General features: G+C 24.0%; 1 protein-coding gene across 1 annotated transcript in view; it reads right to left on the bottom strand.

Moving 5' to 3' along the window:
* Nucleotides 1-113: 113 nt before the first annotated feature.
* LOC117170144 (kelch-like protein 5) overlaps nt 114-13,963 on the bottom strand; it is a 37,393-nt gene continuing 23,543 nt past the window's right edge. Inside the window, exons 6-10 of the mRNA XM_033356692.1 lie at nt 12,620-12,844; nt 9,485-9,647; nt 9,168-9,380; nt 5,383-5,554; nt 114-730 (exon numbers count right to left, since the gene is read on the bottom strand). Of these exons, the coding sequence (XP_033212583.1) occupies nt 671-730; nt 5,383-5,554; nt 9,168-9,380; nt 9,485-9,647; nt 12,620-12,844 (833 nt within the window). The 3' untranslated portion in view covers nt 114-670. The remainder of the gene's footprint in view (nt 731-5,382; nt 5,555-9,167; nt 9,381-9,484; nt 9,648-12,619; nt 12,845-13,963) is intronic.

Raw genomic sequence — 13,963 nt, 5'->3', positions numbered from 1 at the left:
TTCCTCACACTCAACCCGATTCTTTTTTCTACCCCGATTGTACTTAATTCCTTGTAATTTAAAGAATTTAAATCAAAATGACAGATTTGGATGATGAAAATGGACTTTTAATATATCGAGAGTAAAAAAACTTTTAATATATTTTCTTATATAGTAGTATAAAGACGTACAATTTTAAAATAGTAATTTTAGCATAGTCAATTAACTATTCGGCGATTCTACAAGTTGCCGGATTATTCACCACGAACAATGTCATCGCAAAATCGAAAATTATTTAAAATAAATTATCTAGTTTTAAATATAATAAAGCTTTTCTAGAAAAAAAACGTCCTCCTACTTACTACATCACGAAATCATGCTTTTGGACTCCATTTTTTTTTCTAATCATACTAATTTTTCGCATGAAACAAAACTTATATAAATAATAATACGAATTCAATACTACAAGTCTCACAAAACTTAAATAATTATGCTTCAGATTGTACCGACAATTTTTCACTGGAGATTACATAAATATAAAAAAAATGTATAAAAGCCGCTTAGTGGTAATTGAATATCATGTATGTGAAACGTTTTATTAAAATTATTCCAAGTCGTCTCGATATCCAAAAATTTGCAGAGTGAAATTATTCTCGTCTGAAATTTCACCGGTTATGGCGACTTAAAAATGTTATACTTCGTTTTTTATAACGACACACGGACCTGCGCGACCTGTTTTGAGAGATGCGACCTGGAAGAAATAAAAATAGTAAATGTTACATATGGAATTTTATGAAATTGAAGACCTCACAACCGGAAAGACTATTTTTTTAAACATTACAGATTTGCAGGGTATCCAGCGAACTTGAAAACCATGAAAACTTGGAATTTTTCACGAGTTTTTTTTGTTTTAAAATATTTATTTTATTTAAATACGAAAATTAATTAAAATCTTTTAGTCTGTTATAAAAAAAAAACTTCTTGTTTAGAACAAATCTTGATACTGAACAGATTTTTTATTCATCAAGATATGATTTGTATTTTATCCGTTACAGAATAAATAAAAGAGATTTCTAGGCATTTGTGTATACATTTTGTTGTGATATTCAACTTAAATTCATAAAAATTATTAAATAATATTGATAATTAAATAATTATTAATATATCCAAATATTTTACAACAATTTCACAAAGTTTTTAAAACTTCCAAAAGATTTCTAGGATTTCGAAGATTTGAAAAAGAGTAGAGTGCACCAGATTTCAAAGATTTTTAAAAGTTTCGAAGATTTGAAACGATTTCAAAAGGTTTCATAATATTTTAAAAAATTTTAATTATTTCAAAAATGGGTTAAAAGGGTAATAGTAAACTAGATTTCAAAAGATTTTATGCAGATAAAAAATATTCTAATGATTTGAAATGAACACAAAAGATTTGATAAGAATTTCATAAAGTTTTCGAAGGAATACAAGAATTTCAAAGATTTACACCAGATTTGAAAGATTTTAAAACATTTCGAAGATTTCACAAATATTTCAAAGATTTTAAAAGAAAACAAGAATTGCAAAAAATTTCAAAAAGCGAACAGTACACCAAATTTTTAAACATTTCAAAAATTTGAAACAATTTCAACAAGCTTCATAAGATTTCAGGAGATTTAAAAAGTTTTCACTAAGATTTAAAATAATTCAGTGCTTTCAACGAATAAAAAAATTTTGACAAACAAAGATTTAAAAAAAATGTAACCAAAATTTTCCGAAAATTTCATCAAGATAGCAAGGATTTCAAAGATTTTACAAAGTCATGTACACCAGATTTCAAAGGTTTCGAAAATTTCCAACAATTGTAAAACTTTCATAAGATTTTTAAAATGGTAAAGTAAACCAGATTTTTAAGATTTAAAAATCTTTTTTTAATTTCGATGATTTCAAATGAATATAAAAGATTTAATAAAAATTGCATACAGATTTCAAAAGAATACAAGAATTCTACATTCTGTTTAGTTAAAAATTCATGCATTTTGTTAAAAACTCGATTTTCATGGATTTAAAATTGAATTAATTTTATACAAACTTCATATTTTTAAGTTGACAATTTATTATTTTTGTTAAAAATTAATACTTTTCTGATGAAAACTCAACTGTTTTACAGTAAAATCGTAATTTTAGGTCATAAAGTAATCTTATTACTTGAAACTTATTTTTTTGATTAAAATTTTATTTTTGTTGTTCAAATTTAACTATTTCATTTAAAATTTATTTTTCTAACTGGAAATTTTAATATTCTATTGTTTGTTGAAAACTCTACTTTTTCGTTTAAAATTCATGCGTTTTGTTCAAAACTCGATTTCCTTGTATTGAAAATTCAATTAATCTGGTAGAAAATTAAAATTTTTAAGTTAACAATTCAACTATTTCGTTAAAATTTTTTTTATTAATTTTTGTAATTAAAAATTTAAATATTATATTTTTTCTCAAAAAATTTTCTTTTCATTTGAAAATTCATGCATTTTGTTCAAAACTCGCTTTTCATGGATTTAAAATTGAATTAATTTCGTAGAAAATTAATATTTTTAACTTGACAATTTAACATTTTTCTTCAAATTTACAATTTTTCTGCTGAAAACTCAACTGTTTTACAGTAAAATCATAATTTTAGGTCATAAATTAATCTTATTACTTGAAACTTATTTTTGTGGTTAAAATTTTATTTTTGTTGTTCAAATCTAACTATTTCATTTAAAATTTATTTTTTTAACTGGAAATTTTAATATTCTATTGTTTGTTGAAAACTTTACTTTTTAGTTTAAAATTCATGCGTTTTGTTCAAAACTCGCTTGTTTTTAATTGAAAATTCAATTAATTAGGTAGAAAATTCATATTTTTAAGCTGAAAATTTAACATTTTTCTTCCAATTTACTATTTTTCTGCTGAAAACTCAGCTGTTTTACAAAAAAATCGTAGTTGAAACTCATAAAGTGATCTTATTAATTGAAACTTCATTGTTTTGGTTAAAAGTTTATCTTTGTTTAGAAAAATTATTTTTCTAACTAAAAATTTAAATCTTTTATTTTTTGTTGAAAACTTTACTTTTTAGTTGAGAATTCATGCATTTTGTTCAAAACTCGATTTTCTTGGATTGAAAACTCATGCGTTTTGTTCAAAAATGGATTTTCTTGGATTGAACATTCAAATTTTTAGGTTGAAAATTTAACATTTTTGTTAAAAATGAATATTCTTGTGTTTAAAGCTCAACTGTTTTGCAGAAAAATCGTCCTTTTGGCTCGAAAAGTGATCTTATTAACTGAAACTTCGCCGGTTTGGTTAAATGTAGATTTTTGTTGTTGAAGATTTAACTATTTCGTTGAAAATGTAAATTTTCAATTTTTTGTTAAAAAATTTACTTTTTAATTGAAAATTCAAATGTTTAAGTTGAAAATTTAAATATTTCGTTAACATTTTATTTAAATTAATTTTTCTAACTTAAATTTTAAATATTCTATTTTGTCTTGAAAATTTTTCTTTAAAGTTGTAAATTTATGCATTTTGTTCAAAACTCGCCTATTTTGGATTGAAAATTCAATTAATTTGGTAGAAAATTGATAATTTTGAGTTAAAAATTCAATATTTTTGTGTTGACAAAATTCTCTTGCAGGAAAGTCGTCTTTTAAGGTAGACAAGTAAATTTTTTGATATTAAACTTCATCTTTTTGGATGAAAAATTATTGTTTTCGGCTGAAATTTAACTACTTCGTTGAATTTTTTTTAATCATTTTTCTAACTGAAATTTTAAATATTAATATTTTTTATTTTTTAGTTGAAAATTCATGCATTTTGTTCAAACTTCGTTTTTTTTTTTTTTAATTGAAAATTTAATTACTTCTTTTTCTTGCGGTTTTTTTATACCGAAAAGAAAAATTTGGAACAATCAGGGAAAAATTAAAAATTGTTCAGGGAAAAGTCAGGGAATTTTGTTATCGGAATTTTATAGCAACCTTGTAAGAACAATGATTTAAATTTAAAAAATTATTATTAATATTAATTTGTTTAATGTCTGGAATTATTATAATCTTCTCATTAACAAAAGAATCAATTCTTATGAATTCAGAAATTAAAAAATCGCTACAAAGTAATAATGTAATTGTTAAGGCTTTGAAATAGATGCAACTGAAAAAATGTTTTCAAAATTCCAATACTGTTCTAGGTCTTGTAGTAACCCTGCATTACCTACTTTACCCTATTTTTGTATAGAGGATGTGAGGTCTGAAATTATTTTATAATTATTAATTAATTTGTAATTCATTTGAAACGGGTTGTCTTCTCAAATCCTGGAGAAAAATTCCCTAGTGATTCGATTTAGAAAGCTTTGAAAAATTATGTTATAATATATTCTTAAATATATTAGAACTATTGATTAATTAAATAATTAAATAATACTAAGGACATAATTAATAATTTCTTGCAGATTTCTCTAAATGTAAATTTAAATAATAATTAAAATAAATTTTTATTTTATACTTAAAATTCAGTTCATATATAAGTAAAATCAATGTGGATACTATATTACACTTTCAACGAGATAGATGAATTTTTCAACAAATAGTTAAATTTTCAATCACAAAGATTAATTTTCTGCCAAAAAGGACGATTCTTCAACTAAAGATAAAACACTTGAATTTTCAGTTTAAGATGCATTTTTAACTAAACTGATGAAAAATAAATGATTCAACTAGAATAGATTAATTTTAAACCAAAAAGATCAACTTTTAACTAAAATTATGAAATACTTAAATTTTCGACCAAGAAGATGAATTTTTAACCAGAAGATTAAGTTTTAAACACGAAAATTAATTTTCTACCAAAAATTGAATAGTTAAATTTTTCATCAAGAAAGTTAATATTTAACCAAAGAGATGAATTTTTAATAAAAATTATGAATCATTAACAAAAAAATTAATTTTTAACAAAAGAAGTTTAACTTTCAACACAGTAATTAAGTTTTTATTCGAAAGAAATGAATTTTGAAAAAAATACCTTGGATTTTCAACTAATAACGATTTTTCAAACAGAGAGGAAAAATTCCAAACTAACTGTTCAATTATCCAGCAACAAGATCAATTTTCAACAAAAATTAGAATAGTAAAATTTTAGTTGAAACAAAATTAATTTTAAACCGAAAAAAATGTATTTTCAGCAAAATAATTGAATAAAGTAAGATAAAAATACTGTTACAAATAAAGGCCCATTGTTATTCAATTTTATATCGCAAATTTAAATAAAATTATGCACAACTTTGAAGAAATTCCCAGACTTTAAAAATAAATCCCTACCATTTCCAGGAATATAAAAATTCCCTGAGAATTCCAGGTTTTCCAGGTAGGATAGACACCCTGTAAAAAGACTTACTGGATGCCATTCGTTGAGGTGGGGATCGTAAGCTTCAACAAGTGTTAAATATTGCTGACCATCGTAGCCCCCCACAGCCAAAAGTCGATCACCCAGGACACAAACTCCAACTGCATCTCGAGCAACGCTCATTGGTGCAACCATTGTCCACGTATCAGTTTTAGGATCATACCTAAATTATTATTATTAAATAAATAAATATTATTATTAGATTGTCTCATAAAATCTTCTTTTTTTATTTGCTACAGCATTGAATCGAAAATTTATTTCTTTTGGCGAGAAAACGTTAAACTTCTAATTAAAAACAATAATTTCAAATTCAAAAATAAAAACACTAATTTTCTACGAGATAGCTGATTTTTTTTTTTTTACTAAATTATTGAACTTTTAAGACAAAAGGACGAATTTTCTATACAAAACAGTTGAATTATCAAATCAAAAATGTAAAATTTTGAGCAAAAAGCTGAATTTTCAGCTAAAAAAACATGAATATTTTATTAAAAAATTATTCATTTAATAACAAAAAAGACGAATTTTTAATCAAAAAGATTAATTTTCTATTAAAAAAAATAATTTAAACAAAAAATGCAAGCATTTGCATTCAAAAAATTACATTTTTAACTAAAAACATATTTTTTGAAACAAATAGATTAATTTTCTACCAAAAACATTCGTTATCTGGAAACCATACAATTTTTTAGAAATTTTCTACTAAAAAATATAAAATTTCAAACAAAAAGATTAATTTACTACAAAAAAAGATGAATGTGTAACAAACGTCAAAACTCTTCACCAAAAACTTGAATTTTCAACTAAAAAAGTTAAATCTTTAAACAAAATGATTAATTTACTACCAAGAAAAGACTAATATTTAACAAAATTGAAAAATTCTCAAACAAAAAGTTGATTTATGAACTAAAAAAGATGCACTTTTAAACAAAAAGATGAATTTTCTACTGAAAAACGAATTTTTAACAAAATTCCTGAATTTTCAAACAAAAAGTTTAATTTTCAAGTAAAAAATATGCATTTTTAAACAAATATATTAATTTACTACCAAAAAGACGATTTCTGAATAAAATTCAAGAATTTTCAACCAAAAAGTTGAATTTACAACTAAAAAATATGAATTTTTAAACAAGATTAATTGCCATCGAAAAAAGACGAATTTTCAATAAAATCTAAGAATTCTCAACCAAAATATTTTATTTTTAAGAAAAAATTTTCTTTAATTTTCAAGAAAGTAGTTAAACTCTGAAACCTATTTGTTAAATTTTTAACCAAGAAGATGAATTTTTAATCAAAAAGATGATTTTTGTATTGAAAAAAAAAATGTTTAACAAAATTCAAGGATTTTCATCCAAACAGTTGATATCTCAACTAAAAACATACAATAGCTGTTTTAAATAAATTATAGCACGCGCGTTTAGTTTTTTAATTTTAAGGGGAAAATAATTCTTATCAAATAATAAAAATTTCTAATAATTATTTTGTAAACTTATATGTTCGTTTGTTTTTAAAGTTATGCAAATTTAATTTTTCAGATATACTTAAGACCAATTCCATTTTAATCAAGCAACATTTTTACAGTTTCTTAAAACAAAATTATATTGAAATTGTTACAATAATTCAAAGTTTACGAGCGAATTCTTAAAAACTGGCCGAAAGTTATTTGAAATGCTGCATTTTCCGAGACAGCATAGATACTCGGGATTTTTTTTATTTGAATTAGAAACTCTTGCTCTTTCAACTGACCCAAAAAAGTTTACAAAATGACAAAATCGCAGCCATTTTGATAAAAATCTTGAAATTATATTTTCTCAAAAACTCTACTTTTAAAATTTTCTTTTTAGAAATACCTGACGATATGTACTATCTATTACGGAAGCTTTGTTCTTGGCAAACAAAAAACGAGTAGATAAAAGATAGAACATCTAGAAAAGTTCTACAAAAATACCTCTTACTCGGTTATGATAGCTTGAATCGTTTTCAAAAAATAATCAAAAATTATATTTAAAAAAAATGCTTGGCTTCAAAAATGGTAGGGTTTTTTTGAAAATCTTTTTTTTATGTTTTCAAAATTCGAAGAAAAAAATCATTTTTTCCATTAAGCTCCGCCATTATTATTTTTTCTCATTATTTGCTTACAGTTTCTGTGAACATTTTTTTTACCTTTCTTTGATTCCAAAAAAATTCCAAAATTTGATTTTTTCAAAATATTGTTTTTTTTTTGTTAAGACGCAGTGGTTTATCAAGAAAGAAACTCACGAGAAATGTAGTACATATCGCCAGCTTTTTCTAAAAAAAAAATTATACAAAAAATTTTAAGTGGGAATTTTGAGAAAATCCACTTTGAAGAATTTTAGAAAAACGGCCACCATTTTGGCATTTTTCAAAATGGCATATTTCGAATATTATAAAAAGTACAAGAAAAATTTTTTAAATGAAATTAGCAAAAAAAAGCAAACAAAAAAGTACATTTTAAACCAAATAGTTCAATTTTCAACCAAACATATTTCAAATTTTAAATATAAAAAAACAGTAGATTAAACTTAAAAAACAATTTTAATAAAACAGTTTAATTTTTAACAAAAAAAGATTTTTTAATAAAAAAAAATTTTTTTAACTATAATTTGAGGGGCATTTTGTTCTTTTTTGAAAATTTCCAGTACTAGTTAGGAATTTGTTTATATTTGAAAATTCCTGGTTATTATTCTGGATAAATTCCAGTTCCAACTATAAATTTGTAAAACATTGCAAATTCCCTGTTTTTTTCAAATTTAAAAATATTATTATATAAAAATTTGTCACAACTTCTAAATATCTTTTAAGTTTTTTTAAATTTCAAATAATTTTTCGAAATAAAAATTCATTTCCAATTCTCCTGGCAATCTTAAAAAATGTTATTATTCTATTGAAGCTTGTTAAAATTCTTAAAAAGCTTCAAAATTTTTTGTTCAAAATCAGCAGACACTTCGTTTACATTATTTGAAATCATTTCAAATTTTTAATTAAACTTTTTTTCAAAATTTCTAAATATTTCCTCAACTTACTCGATTTTTTCTAAAAATGAAAGCTATTAAATTGTTATTTATACATCAAAATTTAAGAACTTGAGTTACAAATTAAATTTTTTTAAACAGAACAATTAAAATTGTAATGTTCGTTGTTTATTTTTTTTTTGTTCAGTTTTAAGTATTTCATTTATAATTACCGATTTTAAATGTACAGTCAGATATTTCTAAATATTAATTAATTATTCTTCATCTTAATTGACAAATTTAAAATTACGTGGTTTAAAAATGTAATATTTTAGACTGAAATTCAATCAAAGTCGTTAAAGATAAATACATTATTTAAAAGTAAAAATTTTTAAAAATGCATTTTGAAATTATTTTAATTCAAATCTACGATTAAACATCTAAAATGGAAAATTTTTAAAGTGGAATTGTTGTTAAATTACGCATTCTAAACTGAATGATATCACAATTGAAAATGATTAAAATTTAACCAATTATTGAAAAGCGGTTGAAATCAACCATGGACGATTTTTTTTCTCTCTAAAAATTGGTCAAATTTCCGGTCAAAACTAAAATTAAACCATGTTTAAAAGTTGAATTTTCGGCATAAAAAAAACCTGCATAACGACCTCTAAATATTTTTTTACACAAAGAAAAACATGTTATCATTTTCTCACTAATAGAAAAATATTTCCGAGTCGAATTTGTTTAGGAAATCTAAAAAAAAAGGATTTCAGGAAGATTTTTGAAGCAAAAAAACTGAACCTTTCAACGCAGTCAAATCTGCTGGCATTGGGATTAGTTGCTGGCGCATCATGACCTCCTAGTGCGTAAAGATATCCATTTACAACACCCACACCGACACCTCCTCTTCTTTTCGACATTGGAGCGCAAGCTGTCCATTTATTTGTGTGGGGATCATAACACTCGACTGTGCTTAAACAGGAACTGTTGTCTCTTCCTCCAACTGCGTAGAGTCTAAAAAAAATTAATTTAAAAACCATCAAATAAATTCGAAAAGAAAAAACAAACGAAAAATAAATAAAAAATATAAGAAGGTTTATTATTAATTCATTTATTACTTTTCGTTTAGTACTGCTACACCAACTGTTGATCGTGAAGACGACATTTGAGAAACGTAACTCCACTGACGAGTTGTTGGATCCCACCGTTCCACAGTTGGAAGAAAACTCCATCCATCATGTCCACCAACTGCGTAAAGAGGTCCACCCAAGACAGCTACTCCTGTTAAAAAAATAACAGGGTGGCCGTTTTTTTTATAGAAAAAATTTCCGGTTTTTTCTGGGTTCGCAAACCTTTTTTTACGGTCAAGGAAATTTAAAAAATCGAACTCTAAAGCTAAACATTTTTCTATTGGAAGTAATAAAAAGGGAGCTGCAAATTAAAGCACTCAAAGCGGAACTCAACGAAAAAAATAATTAAGAACTAAATTATTGTAATTTTAAATAATATAAAAATCGTTGAAGTGCTTCAAAATTTTATTTCCTTAAACTTAAAACATCTACATTTTGTTTTAGATTTTCTCACATTTTAAATTATTTTTTAAGATTTTTTCAGAACTTCAGGACGGCCGTTTTAATCCAAGAAAAAAATTCCCGGTTTTTTCCTGTTTCACAAATATTTTTCACGGTCAAGGAAATTTAAAAAATCGAACTCTAAAGCTAAAAATTTTTCTATTGGAAGTAATAAAAAGGGAGCTGCAAATTAAAGCACTCAAAGCGGAACTCAACGAAAAAAATAATTAAGAACTAAATTATTGTAATTTTAAATAGTATAAAAATCGTTAAAGTGCTTCAAAATTTTATTTCCTTAAACTTAAAACATCTACATTTTGTTTTAGATTTTCTCAAATTTTAAATTATTTTTTAAGATTTTTTCAAAACTTCAGGGCGGCCGTTTTAATCCAAGAAAAAAATTCCCGGTTTTTTCCTGGTTTACAAATATTTTTCACGGTCAAGGAAATTTGAAAAATCAAAATCTAAAGCTAAAAATTTTTCTATTGGAAGTAATAAAAAGGGAGCTGCAAATTAAAGCACTCAAAGCTAAACTAAAAAAAAAATAAATGAAAATTAAATTATTGTAATTTTAAATATTATAAAAATCTTCAAAGTGCTTCAAAATTGTATTTTAAAAACTTAAAACATCTACATTTTGTTTTAGATTTTCTCAAATCTTAAATTATTTTTAAGTTTTTTTTCAGAACTTCAGGGCGACCGTTTTAATCAAAGGAAAAAATTCCCGGTTTTTTCCTGTTTCACAAATATTTTTCACGGTCAAGGAAATTTAAAAAATCGAACTCTAAAGCTAAACATTTTTCCATTTAAAGTGGAAATCTTGAATATTATACTTTCAAAATTAAAGTTGAACAGTTTTTCATTCAAAAATGTTGTATACAAATTCTCAGTAATTTATAAATGTAAAATGGAAGCTTTCCAACACTTTTCAACTGAACAATTTAAAATGAAATGCAATCCGTTCCAAAAATATAAATCCAAATTATCATTTTCAATGCTCTAAATTGAAGAATCAATCAACGCATTAAAATTTCTTCAACATGATATAATTTTAAGCAATTTTAAGCTAGAAACATTAAAAATTGAAACAATTTTTTTTAAACGAACACAAGTTTCAAAATTCAAAATTTTATTTCAAAATCTTGAAACACTGACATGTTGTTTGAAATTTTTTGCAAAATTTAAATTATTTTCAAAATGTTTTCATAACTTCTAAACATCTTTTTAAATTATTCGAATTTTTTCATATTTTTTTTTAAATCCTTCAAAATTGAAAAAAATTTCTTCAACTTTACGATTTTTTCCAAAAATAACAGGTGTTCAATTGTTATTTATATATCGAAATTCAAGAATTTGACTAACAAACTAAATTTTTTGAATAGAACAATTAAAATTTCAAAGTTCAAAATTTAGTTTTTTTGTTTAGTTTTGAATATTTAATTTACAATTACTGATTTTAAATAAAAGGTTAATTTTAAGATATTTCTAAATATTCATTAAATGTTCTTTTTCTTAATTTAAAAATTTCAAATTGAATGGTTTAAAATGGAATATTTTAGACTGAAATAATATTTGAATAATATTTTGAATTTATTTCAAAATTGAAAATAGTTTATAAAGTTCCAATCGAAGTTTTACATTTGTTTAACTAATAAGACTTTTTCATTCTAAAAGTAAAATTTAATTTAAAAAATTATAAATTAATTTATAATCACCCCTGATCAACTATACATTTTTTGATCAGGAATCTTCGATTGTAAATGCTTCTAATTTTTAATTCCTAAAGAGTTTTAAAAAATTTTAAAAAAAATGGAAAATTTTTAAAGCGAAAGATTTTCGAATTACGCATTTTAGAATGCGTAATTATATCATGATTGAAAAAAATCACTATTTAACTAATTATTTCAAAAACAGTGAACTTCCAAACATCTTTTTAAATGATTAGAATTTTTTCTGAAATTTTTCCTACAATTTTTTGTTAATCCTGCCAAACTAAAAAAAAATTCCCTACAAATTTTCCACATAAATTTTTATTAATTTTGTAAATGTTTCTAAATTTTTAAAAATATTCTCTTGAAATTAATTTTTCAAAATAAATTTTTTTTCTTCTATTTTGCAAGGAAATATTTTTTATTCTTCAGAAGCCAAAAACGAAAAAATATTAATTTCCATCTAAAAATTTGTATTGTTAACTAAAAAATTGGTTACATGAATTTTCTACTAAAAATTATAAATTCTCCACCAACAATAAAATAACTAAATTTTCATTTGAAAAAAATAATAATTTTTATCAAAATAGTATCATTTTCAACTAAAGAAATAAATTTTTAACAATGTAGATAAACTTTAGACCATATAGTTAAATCCTCTATTAAACTGTTGAATTTTCATTTCCAATCGAAAGAAAATAATTTTTAACCAGAAATTTGTATTTCTAAATAAAAAAGAGATGAAATTCATACAAAAAGTAATTCAATTTTAAACTAAAAAGATGAATGCTTAAAAAAAATCGTTCATCAAACAGAAATTTCTAGTCAGGAATGAAAAAAAAACAACTGTTAATCAAATTGTTGAATTTCCAAGCCAAAAATATGAATTTTTCACGAACACAGTTGAGTTCTCAACCAAATTGGAAGGCTTTTTGACAAAATTATTGAATCATCAACCAAAAATTATACGTACCAAGTCCATGTCTATGAATAGTCATCGGGGGCAAAACACTCCAAGTCTGAGAAGCAAAATCGAAGCATTCTACAGAGTTCAAAGTTTTCAGCCCATCTCTCCCACCAGCAACAATTAATTTTTTATCTATAATTGCAGCGCCAAATTGAAGGCGCCTTCCTCCCATACTTGCTAAGCATCTCCAGGAGTTATCGCGCAACGAAAATGAATCTATAGTCGTAGCACCTGAAAATTATTTATTCAAAATTTTGAATTTCGTTAAGCAGCAGAATTATATAAATAATAATAATCTGTCAGTTTTCGCAGCTAATATATTCTGATCGCAGAGATGCTTTTATTTTTTATTCATTTTTTAAAAATTAGGTTCCTTTATTATTTAAATATTACTCAGAAATTTACTGAAAAAAAACTAAAATAATAATTAATAAAAATCTAATTTAAAAAAAGCAGGTTAAAGAAGGATTTTTCACCAATTTTAAACAAGCACTTGTAGTTTTGACCGAAAAATGGGATATTTTTTACCAGAAGAAATTAATTTTAAAATCAAAAGGATTAATTTTTAACAAAAGAGTTATTTTTCAATCAAGTAGTTAAACTTTCTACCGTTATAAAAAAAAACGAATTTTCAACAAAAAAATGAAACTTCCAGTAAAAAAAAGTTAATTTTCCATCAAATTTGGACTTTCTACTAAAATAGTTAAACTTCCAACGAAATACATGAATTTTCTAATAAATGGTTACATATTTATACCGAAAATATTAATTTCACAGGCCCACAAAAAAAACAAAAGTGTCTGTGCAGTTGACCAGACCTATATATTCTTATGTATTTTTCGACGCTGAATCCGAATTTGCAATAAAAAAGTAGGATCCAGCTACTTTTTTATGGGGTTTTGCTCGAAAAACCTCATTTTTTACGGCTTTTTCATGTTTTTTTTTAATAAAAAAAAATAAAGAAAAATTTTATTTTTTGGACTTCAGAATCGAATTCTACGGGAAAAAATACATCGAAAACCATGTCTTGATTTTTTTTTACAAAAATTTCAACCCACCATACAGCGATGAAAAGGCAGAAAATCGCGAAAAGTGAAAATTTGCTTCAAATTTGATTAAAATGACATTAAAATCAAGTTTTACGATTTTAAACCGATTTATAAACATTGAAAATGCTTTACTGGGGGTTCTTGAGGTCGCTGATGACGAATTTTAACTCATTTTTTTTCAAAAAAACAGCTCCTAGTAGGCGTAAGTGGACAATGAACGTGATAAATTGATATTTTTTTCAAAAAATCGATGTTTTGGATACTGTTCTGGAGGTTTTCCACTACATGAATCACAAAACTA

This window comes from Belonocnema kinseyi, chromosome 3, assembly GCF_010883055.1.
Source record: "Belonocnema kinseyi isolate 2016_QV_RU_SX_M_011 chromosome 3, B_treatae_v1, whole genome shotgun sequence".
Classification (NCBI taxonomy): domain Eukaryota; kingdom Metazoa; phylum Arthropoda; class Insecta; order Hymenoptera; family Cynipidae; genus Belonocnema; species Belonocnema kinseyi.
Note: the sequence above shows the minus strand (reverse complement) of the source record. Positions and strands in the feature narration are given on the sequence as shown.